Source organism: Melospiza georgiana, chromosome 15 (assembly GCF_028018845.1).
Source record: "Melospiza georgiana isolate bMelGeo1 chromosome 15, bMelGeo1.pri, whole genome shotgun sequence".
Taxonomy (NCBI): domain Eukaryota; kingdom Metazoa; phylum Chordata; class Aves; order Passeriformes; family Passerellidae; genus Melospiza; species Melospiza georgiana.
In genome coordinates, this window is record NC_080444.1 from 2,128,305 (window position 1) to 2,142,047 (window position 13,743).

Sequence of the window (13,743 nt, forward strand, 5' to 3'; positions counted from 1 at the left end):
GTAGAAAATGAGAGTTCATATTAGCCCAGTAATCTTTGGAGATGGCTCCTGATAGCCAAGGTCTCCCATCCTTTTCTTCCAGTTGGGAAGCCCAAATCTGTGGGGCATTAGAGATCAATTTAAAAGATCAATTAAAAAATACTCCAGTGACCTCAAGTAACCCCTGGATCAATTTAAAAATACTCTAATGACCTCCAGTAACCCCAGATGAACTAAAACAATACCTCCCAGGGACTCCAACGACCTCTAGTAATCCCAGATGACCTCTAGGAACCCCAAATGACCTCAAGGAACCCCAAATGACCTCAAGGAACCCCAGATGACCTCAAGTCACCCATACCAGGGCCTCCCATGGCCTCACACACAGATTCACCAATAGTGGTTGAATGAAATGCACCTGCTCATCTTTCCCCCTTAGCAAAAGAGCATTTGAACAATTGTTCCCCCTTTGGTATAAAATTCAAATCAGACAGAGAAGTGTCTGCTAGGAAACACAATTCTGGGTCCAGCAGGGGCTCTAGGTACAGCAGCAGACCCTGACACTCTTAACAATCCCTTTCTGAAGTTCTTTTTTCCAAATGGCACATACAAATGCTGTCCCGGTGATCCCGCAGTGCCCCCTGCCGCCGCTCCAGCTCCGTTCCCCGGCAGCTCCCGGCTCTCCTCTTGCTGCCACAGCAGCGCTTTGTTCCTGCTGTGTTGTGCCCCCTCTGCCCCTCCTCGGGGTGTTTTCCCCATTTTTTGCCAGGACACCGGGATGTACAGCTGGGCAGGCAGCAGAGCAGGCCAAGGCACTGAGCACAGCGGGGCTGGGAGGACAGGGGATGTGTCCTGTCCTACGAACACCTCCATCCTACAAACCCTTCCCCTCCGGGGCTCCTCAGCCCAGCAGAACCCGCTGCAGGCTCTGTGTTTTGGGGCACCCGACGTGCTCAGGAGGGTCCCCAGAACCCCAGGGAGATCCAGGCTGCTGTGAGCTCCTGTGCTGGTGGAGGTTGCTTGGATGGCTCTGGTGGGCAGCAGCAGGTCTCCCCTGGCTGTCCCCACCTCACCTGGCTGCTGGTTTGATCTCTGTGCCCCTCACTCTGCCCCAAGCTCTGGCTCACCCCTCTCACGCCGGGGTCCCCGGGGTGTCCTGGAGCTGCTGGGTGGCGCTGGCCGTGCCCTGGGGACAGTGCTGACCTGGCACACGGGTTGGTTTTGTCCCCCTCCCTGTGCAGGAGCTGACTGTGCCTCGGCTGAGCCCCTGGTGCTGGAGCAGTATGTCGTGGTGGCCGACTACCAGAAGCAGGAGAGCTCGGAGATCAGCCTGAGCGTGGGCCAGGTGGTGGATATCATTGAGAAGAACGAATCAGGTACAGGGACCTGGGCTCTGTGCAGGCTGCACAGGAGCACTCCTGGGCTGTCAGTGTTCTCCTGAAGCAGAACAGCCCACAGGCATGCTGAGGTGGGATGTGAAGGAAGCAGCTCTGCTCTGTGAGTGTGGATGAGGCTGCAGGGCTGATTCCCCCCGTGCCGAGCGCCCGGCGCCGTCCCCCTTCCTCACTCTTGGTGCTTCTTGGTGCTGAAAACTTGGCTGATGTGTGCTGAGGACAACAGCCATGCCTGGGCTTGGCAGGCTGGGTTTAGTGAGTGACAGAGGGGGACACTCTCGTTGTGGCCATGAAAGGCTCTTGGTGCATTCACAATTCCTGTGGGTAGCAGCTGAGCGCTTTGCTTGCTTCAAAACTTAAACCCGCTCTTAACCTCTGCAAAGGGACTGAGCCATGGCATGGAGAATTTATTCCCTGCAAAGGGACTGAGCCATGGCATGGAGAATTTATTCCCTGCAAAGGGACTGAGCCGTGGCATGGAGAATTTGTTCCCTGCAGCTTACAGAAGTTGTTTGTTGGGGGGAGTTAAATGAAAATGGATTTTAGCAGCTCTGGAGAGCTGGTTGCCAGAGGATCAGTTGCACCAGCAGCTCTGTTTGAGAACGAGAGAAATAAAAGCAACCCTGAAGCAAATGAAACGATTAGCACAGCCAGCTCAAAAGCTGTGGAAAATCATTTATTTATCAAAGGTCAGCCCTGCTTTTCCCTCCCATGCAGGTAGCTGATTCCCTCCCTGACAATCTAGTTGTCTTTCTAAATGACTCACTGGGGGGGTTCTGAGGGTAACGCTCAATCTTTATTTCCCCCCCCTAAAGACACAAATTGTGCTTTTAATAACGAGCAGCAAGCGCTGGTTTTGATTGGACACACAGGGGGGCCCAGAATTGCTTGTGGCCTCTCTGGAGCTGGCTGGGCTTCCACTGGGAGAGCTGATGTTTTAAATCCTGCATTTGCTCGTGGCTTTTCAGTTCTGCTGTTTCCACAAACGCAGAGAAGGCGAGCGCAGCAGGGCTCAGCCATCGATTCACACACAGGGTATTCATCTCTGCTAATTAGCCCAGCCTTGCTGACCCACACTGAGGGAAAATGAACCATGAAGGGGCAGAAAAATCCAACAGCAAATGCAGTGGCTGGAGCCATTCAGCTCTCAGAGCCTCTCCTGCTTTTCCTGGGGAGGGAATTGTACTTTTAGATGTCACTCAGCTGCAGTTCTCCTGTGCTTGGCTCTGTTGCTTTTGGGGTCACCCCAGCTTCCCGTGGAGATGCAAGAAAGGGGTCCCAGCCTCCCAGGCACGTGGTTTGGAGGGAGGGAGGGGGTTTTTGGCTGGTGTGAGCCCTTGGCTGAGCCTCCTGCTGTTTTCTCCTCAGGCTGGTGGTTTGTGAGCACGCTGGAGGAGCAAGGCTGGGTGCCAGCCACCTGCCTGGAGGCCCAGGATGGAGTCCAGGATGAGTTCTCAATGCAGCCTGATGAAGGTAGGAAGCTGCTGGAGGCATCTGCCCCAGCTTCCTCTGCTGGAGGCACTGCATCACCCTCCCTGAGTGGGGCAGGGCACGGGCCTGGGGGAGGCAAAACCCAGGAACCAAACCTGGGAAAAGGGACAAAACCCCAGGAATGGTCCTGCAGCAGGACTGGGGCAGCTGCACACGGTGGTGCATCCACTGGCCTCTCTGATCCTGCACAGAGGTGCCAGCTCCCAGGAATGCTCCCCCCAGTGCCTCCCTGCAGCCCAGGGAGCTGTTTCACCTGCCCTGCAGGAGGAGCAAAGCCCAGCTCCTTGGACAATGCATGTGCAGGACAAAGAGCACGCAGCGTGGGAAAGGCAAGGGTCCAGCCTGTCCTTGGAGCAAATCCCAGTGGATAACAGATCCTGGCCAGTGCCTCCATGTGCCCAGAGCAGAGCTGGCTCAGCCCCTGCTCTGGGGGGCTCAGCCTGGGGAGGGCTCCAGAGTCTCTGCACCACTCTGTGTGTCAGCCCTGTCTCCTCCTGGGCATGAAGCGCCACCTCCTCACGTCCTCTCTCGTCCTTCTCCTGCTCTCCCCGTGCTGTCCCAGTGCCATGGAGGTACTGGTCCCTGCCCAGGCACCTCGGCCGCCGCCGCACCCTCGGGGACTTGTACACCCCTGGATGGGCTCAAGGTGGAGCACAGAGACTTTCTTGGTGCCCCTGTGTTGTGCTTGGAGCCTTGTGTGCATGTTGGTTTGCTGTGCATGTGTCAGCCCACCCCTGCTCCTCAGCCTTCCCTTCCCTTGTGCATGTCCCTCTCCTCTCTCAGCTCTCCCTTCTCATGTTTTGGGCTCAGAAACTGCAGTTCCTGCTTTCCCCAGCACACATGTGCAGAATTCCTGCAGCTGCTGCCTCAGCTCCTGCAGTAACCTGGGTTGGTGGCTCAGGGTGGGGTCAGGAGAGGAAGGTCCTGCTGGATGTGACAGGACATTCTCTGCTTGGTCCCCTCTGCATGGAGGGGATGGGAAATCAGAGCCTTCCAGAAGACAAATCCAGGAAAGCTGCATGGTGGGGATGTAGGGATGTCAGAGGGGTGGATTTTGGAGGCAGAATTTTCCCCAAATGGCCTTCACCCTGTTGTGAAGGCACTGCTTAAGCACAGGCAGTTATTTCCCTGTGTTTCTTCCAGAGAGGAAGCTGAGGGAGGGGAGGATGGATGGACCCATTTGTCTGACATGGCTGCACGGCTTTTAGGATGTTTCTCCTTCCTCCTGAAGAGAAGAACATTCACATTCCTGCTTAACATCCCTTGTTCTGGTGGTCAGGACATCAGGTTCTTCTCCAGGCTCCGCACGTGGCTTTGAGCAATGTCCTGGGGATTAAATGGTGATGTTCCTGCAGATCTGCTGCTCTGGAGCAGTTTGAGGGCACCTCTGTGTGCATGGGGTGGCCCCCTCATGCCTGTGGGATTTCTCTCCCCTTACAGAGGATGGTTCCTCTTTAAAGACTCTGAGAATGAAATTTGAGCTGAAATGGATGCATGGAAGAGCTTCTGTGATGAGCTGTGAAAAGTCTGTAGTCCTAAGGGAGAGGAGAAACTGTTTTAGAGAACTTCTTGGGCCAAAGCATCTCACCAAAGTTTACATTTCCAAATACATTTCACTGTCATTTCCCTTTGAATGGTCATGTATCTCTGTGTGTTTGCACCTCAATTACAAGAATTATCATTTTATAAAGCACCTCATAGCCATTGTCCAGCTGGGGCCAGGTTTCCATCAAACAGCTCCTCAGTGAAGCTGCTCTTTCTTTCCCCCAGAGGAGAAGTACACAGTGATTTACCCCTACACTGCAAGAGACCAGGATGAGATGAACCTGGACAAAGGGGCCGTGGTGGTGGTGACCCAGAAGAACCTGGAGGGCTGGTGGAAAATCAGGTACTGTCCCAGGCACTGCAGCTGGGGCTGTGGGGTACCAGCCCCAAGGCAAGTCTGTGAGCTGGGGAGGGCAGAGTTCCAGAGCTCATTTCTCTCCATCCTCACAGATTTGATGTTCAAGCACAGCTTTGGCTGAAAATCTTTGAACTGCCCAGGTTTCCTGTGCTGGGAGGTGTGACCGTGTTCACAGGGGTTCTTGGGTGAGGGAGGAGACGAGGACCTGACTCCATGTTTCAGAAGGCTGATTTATTATTTTATGATATATATTACATTAAAACTATACTAAAAGAATAGAAGAAAGGATTTCATCAGAAGGCTGGCTAAGAATAGAATAGCAAAGAATGATCACAAAAGTTTGTGGCTCGGTTCTCTGTCCGAGCCAGCTGACTGTGATTGGCCATTAATTAGAAACAACCAAGATGGGCCAATCCCAGATGCACCTGTTGCATTCCACAGCAGCAGATAATCAATGTTTGCATTTTGTTCCTGAGGCGTCCCAGCTTCTCAGGAAGAAAAATCCTAAGGAAAGGATTTTTCATGGAAGATGTCTGTGGCAGGGAGGTGGCTGTGTCCTCCAGCAGAGCTTTAGTGGGTGTCACATCCTGCTGATGGGGAAACCCAGGAATGTCCCAGGCCTGGCTGCATCCCCTGGCTCTGCTGGAGGCTCCTGCAGGGAATGGCCAGGTCTGGGCCAGCTCTGCTGTGTGCCAAAGGCTCCAGCCCATCCCCAGCTGAGGCTTGTTTTCTGCTGGAAGCTCATTTTCTCTTCTCTGTGGTGGAGCAAACGGCTGGGCTTGCTCAGGGTGGGAGCACACGCTGCAATTTTCATAACCTCACACTGAACCTGTGCTCCTGGCAGCAGCACAGCCTCAGAAACACATCCACTGCTGTGTGAGGCACAGGAGAGCTGCCACCGGAGCTCCAAAGGCAATTACAGGCTCGGTAGTTGGTGCCATCTGAAGGAGGTGGCTGCAGCCCAGCCAGCAGGGAGGGTCTGGCATGGCAGGGGCACTGTGCATGTGGTTTTTCAGTCAGGTCACAGGGCTGGTTTGTGTCGTGAAAAGATTTAGAGCAGGGAAAGGATGCAGGCTGCCAGCAGGGACAGGGCTTGTGCTCTGCAAAGAGCAGGTACATCAATCCCAGCAGCAGTGCTCTTGTTTTTCCCTCTGCCTTCCCTGCCAGAGCTCTTCCCTCCTGAAGTGGTGCCATTGCTGAGGTGAAAACTGGGCTTCACAGCATTCCCATTGCTTGGCCTTGGCTAGGGCCAGCTTGTGTGGGAGCATCGGCCACGAGGGAGCTCTGCTGGTGCCATGGAGAGCCTGGCAAGCTCCTGTTGCCCAGAGCTGCCAAGGTGTGTGCTGAGCTCTGGGCTCACATCCTTGGCGTGTCCCAGGGGCTCTGTGCAGTGACCCTGCTGTCCTTGTCCCCACAGGTACCAGGGCCAGGAGGGCTGGGCCCCTGCCTCCTACCTCAGGAAGGGCAATGGAGACGGCTTCCCACCCAAGCTGGGCTCCTCGGCTCACTCCAGTGCCCTGGAGCTGGATGGCATCTCCAGGCAGCAGCTGCTGGCCAGCAGGGACAAGGACGGGCTGGGGGGCCAGAGGGACAGCAGGCTGGAGAGCCGGGCCCTGCCCAGCGCCGACATCCGCCGCAGTGAGTGCTGGGCAGGGCAGGTGGGGCAAACGTGGCCTTGAGAGGGCTCAAACATGGCCTTGGGTGGGCTCAAACACAGCCTCAGATGGGCTCCAAACATGGCCTTGGGTGGGCTCAAACACGGCCTTGGGTGGGCTCAAACATGGCCTTGGGTGGGCTCAAACACGGCCTTGAGTGGGCTCAAACATGGCCTTGGGTGGGCTCAAACACAGCCTCAGGTGGGCTCCAAACACAGCCTCAGGTGGGCTCCAAACACAGCCTCAGGTGGGCTCCAAACATGGCCTTGGGTGGGCTCAAACACGGCCTTGAGTGGGCTCAAACATGGCCTCAGGTGGGCTCAAACACAGCTTCAGGTGGGCTCCAAACATGGCCTTGGGTGGGCTCAAACACAGCCTCAGGTGGGCTCAAACATGGCCTCAGGTGGGCTCAAACATGGCCTTGGGTGGGCTCAAACATGGCCTCAGGTGGGCTCAAACATGGCCTCAGGTGGGCTCAAACATGGCCTTGAGTGGGCTCCAAACAGCCTCAGGTGGGCTTCAAAGACAGCCTCAGATGAGCTCCAAATACGGCCTTAAGTGGGCTCCAAACAGGGCCTTGGGTGGGCTTGAAACATGGCCTTGAGTGGGCTCCAAACACAGCCTTGGGTGGGATTGAAACACAGCTTTAGGTGGGCTCCAAACACAGCCTCAGGTGGGCTCCAAACATGGCCTTGAGTGGGCTCCATACAGAGCCTCAGGTGAGCTCCAAACAGCTCCTCCCTCCCAGGCTGGGGATCCCCTCCCTGGCTGCAGGGTGAGATGTTCTCCTCTCAGAAACTGGGGCACCTAAAGGGAGCCTGCCAGGAAGATTGAGAGGATGTTTTACAGGACAAGGGAGAATGGCCTCACACTGACGGAGAGCAGGTTTAGATGGGATATTGGGAAGAAATTGTTCCCTGTGAGGGTGGTGAGGGTCTGGCACAGGGTGCCCAGAGCACTGTGGCTGCCCCTGGAAGTGCCCAAGGCCTGGACAGGGCTTAGAGACACCTGGGATAATGAAAGGTGTCCCTGCCATGACAGGAGGTGGAATGGGATGGGCTTTGAGGTCTTTTCAAACCCAGCCAATTCCATGATTCTGGGTCAGTCCTGCAATGCAAAAGTAATTTCACGTGGCCACCTCAGCTGCATTTCCCAGGAGAACCTGAAAGCTGGGATACCCTTGAGACCTGGCTAAGCTGTGCCACTCAGGATTCTGGGCTGATTGGTTCTGAACTTTGGGTTCTGGGCTGCTGGGTTCTGGGCTGGCGGGTTCCTCCTTCAGGTTCCTTTCCCTGGGACAGGTTTAGTCCTTGCCTTTCTGTTCTGTCTCTCCCTTGTCTGTCATGAACACATGCTCAAAAGCCAGAAACTCAGCAGCATCTGGAATTCTTCCTCCACAGAGTCCCCAAAGATGAGGCAGAGGCCACCTCCTCGCCGAGACCTCACCATAGTAAGTGCCGGCTGGTGTGGGAGGGCAGCAGTGGCACAGAGGGAGGGAGGGGAGCCCTGCAAGGAGCTCTGGTGGCTGGTTGGGATCATGTCCCAGTGCCTGGATGTGGTGTTACACCTGCTCTACAAACACACTGATGGCTTTTCTGTTTTCCCCAGCCCCGTGGTCTGAACCTGCCCAAGCCTCCTGTTCCCCCTCAAGTGGAAGAGGAATATTACACCATTGCTGACTTCCAGACCACCATCCCTGATGGCATCAGCTTCCAGGCAGGAATGAAAGTAGAGGTGAGGCTGTCACCTTCCCTTCACACACTGTCACTGTCACTTCAGGGCAGTGCTCCTGGCTCCCATTGCCCTGGCACCTTTTGGGCAGGGCTCCCCTTCCAGGCCAGGGAGATCTGGTCCCCAAGGTGCTCTGGGTGCAAAGCAGGCATGGTTTTGTCTCTGTTAACATTCCAGACTCTGAGAGTGGGATAAAAACCTGTAGGAGCTCAGGAGACTCTGGCCCCACACCGTTCTTGGTGGCCTCCTGTCCCCCAAGTGTGAGTTCTCTGTTTGAGCAAATGGAAAATAAACCCACACCACAAATGGCATTGGAGATGGGAGTTTTTCCTCTTAGTTAGGCCAGGTGTAAAGTTAAAAGCCCTTCCAAGTTCCTGGACCACCCTCTTTGCTGGCAGAACCCCTCCTGCAGATGGGATTTTGCTTTCTCCATGTGCAGATGTGATTTACGCCTCTCTAAGAGGATTTTTCCTTCGGGGCTGCCCCACTCAGCCCCTGCCAGGCCCCAGCCCCACTCCTGGAGTTGCAGACAGGCTGGGCAGGGTGGGATCCACACGGGATCGCTGCTGCTGCTGCTTCATTGCTCCAACAGTGCCACGCTGTGGCCAGCACCCAGCATCCCGCTCCGGGAGGGACAGAGACAGCTCGGCAGCTCTTCCTCAGCCCTCTTCCTTCCCTGGCAGCCAGTCCCTCCCCTTAGGATGCCACTGCTGGGATTCCATGGCTTTTGGCTGGAGCAGCACAAGGCCATGTGTCACCCTGCCATCATTCTGAGACCCCTGAGTGCAGAGCGGTATTTCTGAGGTCTCCTTTCCCCCTGGCAGGTTATTGAGAAGAACCTGAGTGGCTGGTGGTACATCCAGATCGAGGAGAAGGAGGGCTGGGCCCCTGCCACCTTCATTGACAAGTACAAGAAAACCAGCAACGCCTCCAGGCCCAATTTCCTGGCTCCCCTTCCCAACGAGATGGTGCAGCTGCGGCTCGGTGACACCGATGGCAGCAGCGCCGGCGAGGAGGTGACAGGGCCTTGCCGACCCCTGCCAGAGGCTCCTCCCAACGGCATGGACTGCACTGGCAGGTGGGGCAAGGACTGGAAGGGGAAGGAGGCTCCTGACAGCGGGGACCTGTCCTTTGCTGGGGGCTACGAGGAGATCTCAGACCGTGACATGGAGGAGAAGCCCAGCCTCCCACCCAGGAAGGAGTCCATCATCAAATCAGAAGGAGAGTTACTAGAGAGGCAGAGGCCTCCCCCCAAGCCCCCAGGCATGATTTTGCCCATGATCCCACCCAAGCAGTCGGCAGCCCCGAAGGACAGCAAGAAGCCGGAGCTCAAAGCGGAGAAGGCCAAACTCTTCCAGCTGAAGAACGAAATGGGGCTGGAGTGTGGACACAAGGTGTCGGCCAAGGAGGTGAAGAAGCCAAACCTCCGGCCCATTGCAAAGCCAACCAAGCCAAAAGCTGAGCCCGTAGAGGACAAACCTGAGCCCATCACCCAGAACCCCTTCTTGAAGTCAAGACCTCAGATCAGGCCCAAACCCGCCGCGTCCCCCCGGCCTGAGCCACCCCCAGCCGATGACAGACTGGACATTTGCAGCCTGCGGAGCAAGCTGAGACCTGCCAAGTGCCCGGAGAAGCCCTCAGAGCAGGACCCTGCTGCTGGGGAAAGCTCCTTCAGCAATGCCATGCTCTCCTCAGAGCCTTGCGGGCGCTTTCCGGAGCGGCCGGGCACGGAGAGCAAAGCCCTTCCCAAGCTGGACATTGGCCCCAAAGAGGCACTGCCCAAACCTCCCCTGGGCCCAGCCAGCCCCCCCTGTGCCAGGGACGCCCCTCAGCGCCCCGTGGTGCCCCCTCGCAGGCCTCCCCCTCCCAAGAAGATGGGGGCTCCTGCCTTGGTGCCTGCCGAGCCCAGGGCCCCCTCACGGGAAGCCCCCGAGGCCAGGCCCTCAGCAGTGCCAGGCAGGCCCATGCTGGTCCCTCCCAAAGCCAAGCCCTTCCTCACTGCCTGCATGCAGGACGAAGCCAAAGCCAGAATAAACCCAAAGGTCATCTCCAAACCCGTGGAGAGAGGGGAGGCCAGGGAGAGGCCCTCAGCCGCCATCTCCGGGCCCGACGTCTCCAGGGAAGCTCTGTACGTGGCGGTGGCGGATTTTGAAGGTGACGAGGAGACCAACAGCTTCAGAGAAGGGACTTTGTTTGAAGTTCGTGAGAAGAACAGCAGTGGCTGGTGGTTCTGCAGGGTCCTGGCTGGGGGGCCGTGCTGGGAGGGCTGGATCCCTTCCAACTACCTGCGGAAGAAGCCGTAGCTGCTCCATGGCTGGAGGCTCCCTGGTCTCTCACCTGAGTATTTAATGAGCAGATTAATTTATAGTTTTCTGTAAGGCTGGCTTTAAAAGACAAGATAATAATTGGAGATCCCACACCTCCCAGCTGGAGGAAGCAGCTCAGCCTCCCCTCCTCACCCCTGTGCTCCCTGTACCCATCCTCCTCCTCACATTCCCCAAAGGACTTGGCTCCCGTGGTTCTCTGTGCTGGGGAGATGGACCTTGAGTGACATTTTGCGACCTCTGTGGTGAACTGGAGAGAAATCCAGCAGCAGCCAGGTGGAATGGTACCAATGCAGGAAATCACAGAAGGATTTGCCTTTCCCTGAAGACCAAGAGTTGCAGGTCATGTTGCTTAGTCCAGGGGTTTAGCAGAGCCACGAGGAATGTGGCAAAAAGGAGGAAGTGATTGCTGAGAACGGGTTCCTGTAGCTCTGTCTCTGGTTAAGGGCTGTGCCATGCTCTCCGTGCACGGGGATCATCCCTTGGTCTTCCCTGCTCTACAATGACAAGTGTTAACTTCAACATCCTCCTGATGGAAAAAAATAGGGAAAAATACCCCCTCATTTACCAGGTCCTGCTGTGCTGCTCCAGGACAGCTCTCAGGCTTCTCCCCTGCAGTACTGCAACCAAACATCAGAGGGGTTTTGCTTCCGGAGCTGAGGAATTCTATGCAAGGCACAGAGGACCAGAACGACCCCAAAGCCCCTGGAAAAGGGAATGCTTTGCTCTCCTCCCCACACAGACTGCCCTGCCTGTTGGACTAGGAGGGGACCACCCCTTCCAGGACCCACTGAGCTCCCCGGGCTGGCGGGAGCTGGGTCCTTCCCTCGGTGCTGATTTATCAAGTGCAATCCACAATGTGGGAGCTCAGCTCCTCATCACCACCAGTTCTGAGGTGTGTCTGGTGCTCAGGGGCTGCCTGCCTTGTTTGTCACCCCTCCAGGTTCTTGCATTTCACCCTGTGGGCCAGGTTGGCTTGGAGGGGCTGCTGGGCAAGCAGAGCCTGGGCTTCCTCCATGCTGACATTCCTGCCTTGCCTTCAGTGCTGCTTATCCCAGCAGGAGGATGAGCTGTTGTTCCTCAGTGCTGCTTTCTTCCTTTCTGTCCTTGGCTATTTGCAGCTTCAGGGCCACATTTCTCTCCAGAAGAGCTTTAAACCCGGATGTCTGTGGGTTTCACAGAGTCACAGAATTGTCGGGGCTGGAAAGGACCTCTGGAGATCATCCAGTCCAGCATCACTGCCAAGGCAGGGTCAGGTTTGGTGTTGACCAAGCCCTGTTGCCCTCTCTGGTCTAATTGCAAGTGTGAGCAATGCAGCCACATTGTTTTGCTGCTGAAAATAATGACAGTTTTCCCTCTAATTTGAGGCTGGCTGAATTGAAGGAGCATTCTCCACTCCCCCAGATGCTCACTTCCTTTTCTGTCCATATTTTTCACCCTGGGAATGTGAAAATCCCTCTGTCTGCATACAGAAAAAACAGTGGTCATTCTGGGAGGGCAGTGGAGCAGGTTGATCTGATAGAGAAATCTGACCATCCTCATATCCAGAAGGCCCAGAATTCATTTTTGGTGATGGGAATTCACTCACCCGGGTGTGTGGCTGATTCCTCTCCCTCCCACCTGCGGTTTCCTCCTGTGGCACACCAGCCCCTGATGGGCTGACTCACCTGAGCTGGCAGAAGCAGCAGAGCACTGCATTTGCAAGGCAGTGCAATAACAAAGCTCCTTGCTGGCACACCGGGAGGTGTTGATGTGCTCCTAGGTGGGTTGGGACAGCTCTGCCTTGGCTCTGCCTGGCTCCACTCAATCCCTTCTGCTTTGGAAAGGAGTGGGGACAGGATGAGTTAAAGCAGAGCTGCTCCACAGCCAAATGCAGCTCCCACAGTATGTGGGAAGGGCTGGACCTGTATCCCTGCTCTTGACACGGGATGGAAGGGCTGTGTGTCCTTTTCCCAGGCACCGTGTCCTTGCTCTGCCTTTGCTGAATGGCCTTTTCATCTCAGCTCTGTCTCAGAGACCTCCGTGCCCTGGCTCTCCTCAGAGAGGGCTGTGCTATTTGTGTGGTCTCATCTCTGGAGGAGGGCTGTTCCCTCTCCCCTCCCAGCCTGAGCCTCAGAACTGGTCGTGCTCCATTTTCCTGACACAAGTACTGTATTGGCTCACTGAGCATGGGGCAGGAGCTCTCCCTTCTTCCCAAAGAGCTTCCAGGAGGGAGTGCCCGGTGGGATCCCCCTCAGGAGGTGCCCACACCTGCAGCCTTACCCCTTTTCCACCCTCCTGCCTGCCCAGGGGCTGTGGGGAAGGTGCCAGGAGCCACTGGGCTGGCAGGACTTTGTCCCCCCTCTGGTTTGTGCTCCTGCAGCCACCTGTGCCCCAAGCCAGGCTGCCTCTCCTGCCTGGGCCTCCCTGCCTACCTCGCGAGGAGGAGGAGGGTGGCCAAAAGCGCCCCAAATTCAGGGGCAGCCCCGCTCCAGGCACAGCCCAGCCTCCCAGAGCAGGGGCTGTGCCAAGGCTTGTGGCCCAGGGGCTGGGATTTGGGGACAGGCCAGGCTGGGCACATCCTGGGTGGGCACCAGCCCTGCAGTGCCCAGCTCCTGCCAGGCTCCCAAAGCCCTGGGTGGGCACCAGCCCTGCAGTGCCCAGCCCCTGCCAGTCTCCCAAAGCCCATTTGTCTGTCCACGTGTCTCTATATTATATAACGTGTATAAATCTCCATTACTGTGGGTGGGTGGGGGGCAGCAGAAGGTAGATGTAGCTGTGTCCATGCCCTGTCTATACCTTCACCTTTAAGGGATGGATTTTTTTTATTTTTATTTGCTGGGTTTGGGGTTGATTTTTTTTTCCCTTTTGTTTTCTTTTTTTTTTTTTTAAGAAACAAAAATAAACTGCTTGACTGGTTTCAAGCACCCTGGTGAACCCGTGTGTATGGCTGGTGGAATTCTGGGGTGCTGCTCTTGTGTTCAGGGCTGGTTTGGGGTCTGTCTGTCTGTCTGTTCATCCTGTCAGATGTGGTAGGGAGGCTCATGGGGACCTTGACAGCTCCTCGTGTCTTCCTTGGTGCCCAGACTTTATATCCCACCAAATGGGGCAGTGGAGTGTGGAAGTTTTTACTGTGGGCTCAGACCAGCAGAGTTTGGTGATTTTGGAGAAGTGCAGAGAGAGAAGGAGGCGCACGAAGGAAAAAAGGAAAGGGAAAAGGAAACAGGAAAAGGGAAGAGGAAAAGGGGAAAGAAAAAGGAAAGAGAAAAGAGGAAACAGGAAAAGGG

General features: G+C 56.0%; 1 protein-coding gene across 2 annotated transcripts in view; it reads left to right on the forward strand.

The window, feature by feature from the left end:
* Positions 1 to 13,375, forward strand: part of SH3PXD2B (SH3 and PX domains 2B) — a 62,818-nt gene extending 49,443 nt beyond the window's left edge. Inside the window, exons 7-14 of one of the 2 annotated variants that reach the window (XM_058034944.1) lie at positions 1,221 to 1,355; positions 2,742 to 2,846; positions 3,427 to 3,510; positions 4,635 to 4,752; positions 6,185 to 6,405; positions 7,823 to 7,872; positions 8,031 to 8,156; positions 8,978 to 13,375. In XM_058034944.1, coding sequence (XP_057890927.1) covers positions 1,221 to 1,355; positions 2,742 to 2,846; positions 3,427 to 3,510; positions 4,635 to 4,752; positions 6,185 to 6,405; positions 7,823 to 7,872; positions 8,031 to 8,156; positions 8,978 to 10,456 — 2,318 coding nt within the window. In that variant the 3' untranslated portion in view covers positions 10,457 to 13,375. The remainder of the gene's footprint in view (positions 1 to 1,220; positions 1,356 to 2,741; positions 2,847 to 3,426; positions 3,511 to 4,634; positions 4,753 to 6,184; positions 6,406 to 7,822; positions 7,873 to 8,030; positions 8,157 to 8,977) is intronic. The other variant, XM_058034945.1, reaches the window with a different exon arrangement.
* The last annotated feature ends 368 nt before the right edge of the window (positions 13,376 to 13,743 follow it).